The following is a 7,860-nucleotide window of genomic DNA, read 5'->3' as shown; positions in this document are numbered from 1 at the left end:
GTTGGCTTTTTTTTTTCCTCCCCATGGATATTCAAGGAACTCTTCAATCTAAAGGAATACTTTCCCTCAGCTTCCTCGGCACAAAAGCAAAAGTATTTATACAGTCTAAAAAATAAATACTAGAAATTGTTTTTTGCAACCAACAAATGTACCAATGAGGCCTTTGGGAAAAGCTGACCACATAGATCCTGTAAATGCCCCAGCACATTTAAATTGTACTCATGGTGCAGAGGCCAATATGAAATTGGTTTCTAAAAAAAAAAAAATTAACTAATCAGCTCAAAGGATACAATATATTTTAAAACATTGTAAAAACATTTAAAAATACTTTCTCATTCTTTGAATAATTTGTACATTCTCAAAAAGAAAAACAAATTTAGCAGCATTATCTATCTTAAATTTGCAGTTTAAAAGGAAAAATACATTAACACGAAGACCTTTGAACATCTATTTTGCTGTTTTCAGCTGCACATAATTGTTATTTTAAAAGGCTCTTTCAGGGCAAATTTAGTCGATTGGCTTTAAGGCTGCAGAATTGTTTTAAGTCTAGTGAAAGTTCCAATGCTGTTTTCAGTGATCAAAGCAAAAATTTTAAATAGTTTTTCCCCCATAGTTTCAGAATGTTTTCATACATAGTTTTTCTAATAATATAGAATATATTGATTTTATTGCTGCAACAGTCTACATCTGTGTAATCATGCCTTTTAATAATTATACTTCAATGTATTTCAATGGCTTACTTGTCAAAGATACACATGTATTATCTACATCTGAACAAATACTTAATCCTGTGCCTCCTTCAAAGGGAGCTGAAATAAATGTAGCTAGAGGAGAAAAATTCAGTTTTTCTAGTATCAGAAAACATTATGGTGAAAATTTTTGTGTGAGCTGGAAATATACCCATCACTTGGGCCTAACACATAAACACATTTAGGTAGAAGACGGCAAATGCCTTGTAAGAGAAAGGACTTACATATGTACAGGAGAGTAACATGACAGCTATTACAGAAACAATTCTTGTGAATTTCCTAACTTTTATGCCCGCAAACTCACATTTAATTGTATTTACTTTCCTCTTCTAAAACAGCATTTAAAAATCTATGCTCAAGCATTATTGCTTTCTTTTTTGACACTAAATTGAGTATGATTACAGTTATCAACTCAAATTCTATTAAGAGTATTAACAATCAATGTTATGCAAGGTCATAAAATATGTAACAAATGTAATGAGCTTGGGTGTTGTTAATATTGTTTAACTTTTACACAACTCTGCCCTGTAAAATATCCCTTATGCAAATCAGATATCTGGACATTTTTCAACTGACATTTTACTACTGAGGAGACACAAGGAGTTTAGAAAGAAAATGAGAGATGGGAAGAAAAGATGAACATGATTAATAGGTGTTTGTTTCATAAAGACTCTAGGGAGACTTTTAAATCCTTCACTGCTCCTATATGCTCACCGAAGTGGAGAGCTAGTTCACATGTCTTTCAAAGCCTTCAAAGGAGAACTGAGTAGTTACTCAATCTTTACTGATGCTAAATTATTCCATTTGCGTCCTGTTGTTGTGAAATCAGGTGCTCTTTATGCATTGGTGTAAGGTTAAATGTTGACTGTATTCATTAGAAACTTTTTTTTTCAAATAAACACCTAAATTATGCCTCAAAAAGTGTTTCATGGTGAGTCTGTTTCAAATAATGCCTCCTAAGAGGCATTATGTGAAAGACTAAAACATCTTTCTCGTTCTTTATTCCTCCCCTCCACCCGGAAAGAACTTGCACTTTGACTTTCCTTTTTAAATTCTTTTGATCAAAAAATGCATAATCTACTTTGATGCAGTTTTTGTTTTGTTTTGTTTTAAGAATCACTCTTGTTCTCCAAATTCGTGTAACTATGAAGGGGAAGTTAAACTTTATACAATATTTGAACCTTTAAAATTATGGGTATTCACTTCTGATAAAGATTTTGCCATTCTTAACTATATTTTACTAAGATAACTATTTGATAAAAATATGAGGATAGCTTGACTAAAACAGGACCCATAGATGCTGTGAGCACAGTAGCACAAAATTTGTATCAGTTTGCTTTTGAAAGGTGTTTATTTGCAACTGCATCTAAAATTTTTAATAATTCTGTCCAATATGTTCATGAATAAGATATTAATCCCTCAATTGTCGAAGTACAGCACCTACACGCGCGCACTATGTGTATACACACACACACACACCCCCCCCCACGCAGGAAGGAATCAACTGCCGTATTCCAGAAATGACAATGAAAGAGGAAAAATAAGCAAGAATTATAATTAGACGTCTACAGTCTCATTCACATAAGGGCAGTGCTTGGGGGTTAAGCTGTTGAGTTAAGAAAAAGCCCCCAACCAAAAACCAACCAGTTGCCTCCGACTGGAGCTTCCCGCAGGCTTTCGCGCTGAGCGAGGAGCGGGGAAGGCGTAGTTCTCGGGGCTGGTGGGGGCCGGGATCCCGTCACCGTCACCACCTCCCGAGGGGTCTTTCGGGAGCGCTCCCGCGGGCCCCGCAGGAGCCGGTGACAGTCCTAGGTGAGCGCCGAGAGCAGAGAAAGCGCCGAGCGCGTCCACAAAGCGCCCGGGCCGCCCCTCGCGCTAAGGCACGGCGGCCCTAGCGGCGGGCGCACAAGGAAGGACTGGACGGAAGCGGCGGCGGCAGGCGGGTGGCCGGGGTCGCGGGCCGGGGCGCGGCCCGGGAGGCCGGCGGGGAGCCCACGGCTTGGGAGGCCCGCAGTCCGCGCCGCCGCCCGCGCCGCCCGCGCCGCGCCGCCGCCGCCGCCGCCGCCGCCCCAGCCGCGTGCGCGCGCGGCCGCATCAGCTGAGCGCGCGGCGCGTGTCACGTGGTGCGCGTGTCGAAGGTCACGGCGCGCTCACAATGGAGCTCTCGGAGTATGTGCAGAAAGGCTTCCAGATGCTGGCCGATCCCGGCTCCTTCGACTCCAACGCCTTCACGCTTCTCCTCCGGGCGGCTTTCCAGAGCCTGCTGGACGCCCAGGCGGACGAGGCCGTGTTAGGTAAGCCGCTCGGCTCTGAGCTGGATCGGCCTGGGTGGAGGGGCGCTCGGAGAAGAGGAGCGAGATGGAGCGAGAAGGGGAAAGCCCCGGGAAGAGGAAGTCTCCGGGGTTTGCCCTTCGCTCCGGACGGAGTGTGGGGATGTGGCTCTGCCAGAACCCACATCGGACCCCGAGCATTGTTCTCTCCCCAGTTGGCACCTGCACACAGCCAGCTACACGTTCCTGGCCTGATTTCCTCTCCCAGGCTCTTTGTTTCTTTGTAAAGCCGGTGTTCAAGTCTTGTTTGTGGCCTAAACATCTAAGGTTTTCAGCCTGGTCTGGGGCAAAGGCTGTTTGACACTTGGACTTCATCAGGGCAGCTCCCTGCAATTCAAGCTTTCAGTGCTAGGTTGGCGAAGGTTTTAAAGGGTCTGCTTCCAAAGTAATTACTACGTCAAATAGTGTTGACATTTTTCAGCTTAGAGAATACCTCAAGTTCCTCTGATCATTCCAACACTCTAGTTCAATATGTTTTGCACAGGTTCCACGCCTAGACCCTTAAAATATGGTGCATAATGTTTTGTTCTGCACTAGTTTATCAGGAGGGGAGTCTCTTATAAGTGGTCGGGTCAGTGATTGCGGAGTGCGGTGTCAGTATGGATGGAGGCATATTTTAAGACAGATCGCTATTACATGATTTTCTTAAATATAAATATCTCAACAATTCAAATTTTTGTGTTTTTTTCCTGTAGTTTCACGAGCTAAACACGTGTACAAAAAGTATGAAAGTGGAAGTTCTTTAAACGAAAATAGTAACCACCACCTGGTTAATCTCAAAAAAAAAAAAGGATGGCTGTCGAAACCTGAAAATATTTTGAAAATTGTATTTTATATTCTGAACTCGTTCCCTCTCCCCCACCTCCATGTGTTAATGTCCACGGAGCCAGTTAGCATAAAATTAATCAATCTTTAGAAGGAAAGTTTATTCATTCTTAAATTTACACCATATAAAATATTTATCTTATTTTCCTCGGAATTTACTCCATCCATCTTTAGAGTGACCAGTGTATATTTTACTCTAGGACTATGTTTTTTAAAAAATAAATAAGAGTATTAAGGTAAAGTAAAAGAAGGTAATTTGACCAGGTAATTGCATAATTATTGATGTGTGATCTTTATTGTTTTGCCATTGACCATGTTGCACATCTCATTTACTTATAATTTCCAGTCCTTATAGTTGAATTCTTCTTGTTATTTTGTTAAAGAGGGTTCTTTACCCAAATTAAAATTCCTTTTTAGAAACAGGACTATAGAGAATTTATCACAGGCATCACTGGCAATTAATTTATTTTAGATCACCCAGACTTGAAACATATCGATCCAGTGGTTTTAAAACATTGTCATGCAGCAGCTGCAACTTACATACTGGAGGCTGGAAAGCAAAGAGCTGACAAATCAACTCTAAGGTACAGGATTTATTTAAATATCCATTTGTTTTCAAATAGTACCTTTATGATTCCAATTTCAGTTTTTAAAATGGAGACTAAACTTAGGCTTTTTTTTTTCTTTAGCACTTATCTAGAAGACTGTAAATTTGATAGCGAGAGAATAGAATTATTTTGCACGGAATATCAGGTTACTTACTTAAATTTTTAAAAAATTAACAATTACTATTTTTCTTCTACTCTGTTTGCAAAGATGTATTTTCTTTCTTTTTTTTCCTCCCAGAATAATAAGAATTCCCTAGAAATCCTACTGGGAAGGTAGGTCCTGTATAAGGTGTCAAGCTGAGCCACTTTTTACTTGCAGGTATGAATGGAGAGTGTTGGTGTGAAACAAAACAGGACAAAAAAACGGGATCTAGACCAAAAGAAAAGGGGCTAAAGGGCAAGTGAAACAATTGCAGTTAAGCTAATGTTTTTAAAGATAAAGTTTATGGAGATAATTTTTAAAATGCTCTTTTACTCCTCAGAACTTGAAAATAAAGTTTAACAATGTTTTAAATTCAGAATGGATTAAAATTGTGTGTGTGTGGTGGGGAGGTGGTAGACACCATTGTTGGTGAAGATAAATACTGAAAGTTTTCCTGTAGCTATTATGTACAAAATTATCATTGTATCTTTCAGTATAGGCAGATCTTTCCCTCATATAACTGATGTTTCTTGGCATTTGGAATATCAGATAAAGGTAAAGTTTAACGAACTGTTCTCTAGGGGAACTTAGGGAACTTTTTAAAAAAAATAATAGTTAAAGACTGAAATCAATGTGTTGTGTTGTTTTAGACCAATCAACTTGATAAGATGTACAGACCTGCATATTTGGTGACCTTAAATGTAGAGGTATTTATACATAAGCCCTGTCTAAAAATTAAATGTGTAATGAAATTTAAAATTTCCTTGATTTAAATAAACAGCATTTTTTTCTTCCCTAGAACACTGATTCCCGATCCCACCCAGAGATTAGTTTTAGTTGCAACATGGAACAATTACAGGTACAGTATTAGGATCTGTGAATATGCCTATCTTTTTACAGATTTTTAATTGAGAATTATGCCTATGGAAAGTTCAAAAGAAAATTAACCATCTGTCAGTAGATAATGAAGGTTGGTTAAGGATTTAATGGTGAGGGGCCTTCAAAAGCAATATTTTAACATAGGCTTCGCTTTTGAAATTACAGTGTTACTAATAGAGAATTGGTCTGCATTTGCTGTTCCCTCCAATTAAAATAAACTTGTGTAGTGTTGAGTGTAAATTCCTTCTATTTGTGATAAGTGTGAGCCAATAGGACAAAGCAAAAAGAAGAGCTTGGCTTTGAAAATGTCTTCTTTGCTTTCAGAAATTGAATTAAACTCTCAAAACATGATTTTTAAACAGTAGTTGTAAATGACTTTTTATAAAGGAGCAAGTATACAAAAATTCTAAAACTGTTTATATTGCCAGTGTAAGACTGGGGAAATTCAAAATTACATTGATTAATGGACATGACAACGAATTTATTTCTTACCACTTAAAAAAATGAAGGTCATTGCTTGAAATTTTGATGAGATTGAATTTTTCAAAAGGGATCTCCTGCAGAGTCGTTTTAATGTAACCATTAATCAAACTTTAAACTTTCAGAAGATGTGAATACAGCATAATCTTTGTTAGATAACTTGAGAAATTTAATTTTGATATACTTTGCCTGTTCAGAGGATTCAGTTAGAAACTATATCTCACATCTGAGGGCAAGCAGCCCATTTGAAGATGAGATATTTTAGAGGAAAACCTTCTATTGACCTTCTTTAATTTTTTATATCTTTTATATTTTAGAGGAAAACCTTCTTTTGATAGTGGTTTGTCAAAGGTTTAAAATCTTTGTGAATTTTAAACTTGTTTAGAAAGTGTCCCCTGACTCTTTTCTTGCATCTTTCTCAAAGTTGGATACTTCTTTCTTGTTTTATCCTAAAAACGATCCATCATATACGTCTTTCAGGACTTAGTAGGGAAACTTAAAGATGCTTCGAAAAGCCTGGAAAGAGCAACTCAGTTGTAACTTGGGAAGTTAACGATCTGCCCCGGTCTAGAGGAAGACCAGGAACGCCTTGCCGTCCGCCAAACCATCGTTTCTGCGATCTGGATGTCTTCCTTTTCAGAACAAATTTTTTCTTTTGGATTTCTGTCACTCATCAATTTTGACACTTTATTTTTTTACACTTGTGAAAGGGTTAAGAGGGAAAGTCTGCCTAAGTATTTGAATCATCTTTAGTATTATCCGTACACTGATATTTGATCTTTTCCAAGTCTTCCAAAAGGAAGCAGACAGTATTATATTCTGAATAAATAAGTTGTTCCCACTAAAGAGTGCTGAGAGTTTGTTTGGATTTGAGTTTGTTAATTATTACTTTGAAAACACAGGCACGATTGGCGTTAACTTTGAACGATCGCCTCTTCTCAGGATTAAAGTTAAGCGTAGTGGGAAAGGATGCGATCTTCGGGGTTGCCTGAAGACCGCAGCTTCGGGACGTGGGGAAAGGGCGCGGTCGCCCCGCGCCGGGAGCCGGCCCGTCCCGTTACCTGTGCCTGAGGGCTCGCCCGCAGCCCGACCCTCGCCCGCTGGGCTCCGGAGGCCCGGCCCGGCCGACCCCGCGCGGAGCCCCTGCCCGGAGCGAGCGGCTGCCCGCGCGCGCCCCGCCTCGGCCACTGGCGGGCGGGGAAGGGGGCCGGCGCGGCCGCGGGAAGACTGGGGCGGGCGCTGTTGTTTCCGCGAGCCCAACTCGGTCGCAGGTTCCGCGCCGCGGCGCCGGAGTCTGGGCCGCAGCCCGTGGGGCCGAGCGGGGGGCGGCGGCCGGGCGTTCTCCTCGGCGGGAGCCCGCGGACGTGTGCACCGCGGGCGGAGGCGGGCGGCGGAAAGAAAGAAATAACGGGGGGTGGGGTGGGCTGAACTGCTTGCGGGGCCGGAGCGATGCCCGCGCCGAGAGCAGGGTGGCGCGTGTGGCGCTGTGGAGAAATGTCTCTGCAGCCGCGCCAGCGCCGCCGCCGCGCCGAGCGAGGGGGAGGGGGCCGGGTCGCGCTGCTCCGAGGGGAGGGGGCGGCCGCGGGCCCGACTACACCGACACTAATTCCCAGGCCGCCCTTAAGGAATGAGGGGAGCACGTGACCCGGTGGGGGGGCGGCGGGGGGAGGGGGCGGGCAGACTCTGAGCCATTTTGGAGCCGGTGTCAGTTTCCACTCTGCCTTCAGCGGTGCTTTTTTTTTTTTCCACCCTCCCCTCCCCCCTCCTCAGCCTTCCTCCCCTCCCCCCGCCTCTCCGCACGCACACACACGGCGCCCCCCACCCCCCTCCTCCCCCCACGGCAACTA

The 7,860-nt window shown here is 42.5% G+C and overlaps 1 protein-coding gene across 1 annotated transcript; it reads left to right on the top strand.

Annotated features, from left to right (window-relative positions):
* The first annotated feature begins 2,860 nt into the window (after nucleotides 1–2,860).
* Nucleotides 2,861–6,850, top strand: COMMD3 (COMM domain containing 3). The gene is made up of 8 exons (XM_061178813.1): nucleotides 2,861–3,043; nucleotides 4,377–4,488; nucleotides 4,594–4,657; nucleotides 4,751–4,785; nucleotides 5,149–5,209; nucleotides 5,305–5,361; nucleotides 5,454–5,513; nucleotides 6,494–6,850. Exons 1-8 carry the CDS (start codon nucleotides 2,905–2,907, stop codon nucleotides 6,551–6,553), a joined length of 588 nt encoding a protein of 195 aa, XP_061034796.1. The 5' UTR covers nucleotides 2,861–2,904; the 3' UTR covers nucleotides 6,554–6,850.
* Nucleotides 6,851–7,860: the final 1,010 nt, after the last annotated feature.

Source organism: Eubalaena glacialis, chromosome 2 (genome assembly GCF_028564815.1).
Source record: "Eubalaena glacialis isolate mEubGla1 chromosome 2, mEubGla1.1.hap2.+ XY, whole genome shotgun sequence".
Lineage (NCBI taxonomy): Eukaryota > Metazoa > Chordata > Mammalia > Artiodactyla > Balaenidae > Eubalaena > Eubalaena glacialis.
The sequence above is the reverse complement of the archived record's forward strand: the minus strand, read 5'-3'. Positions and strand labels throughout refer to the sequence as shown.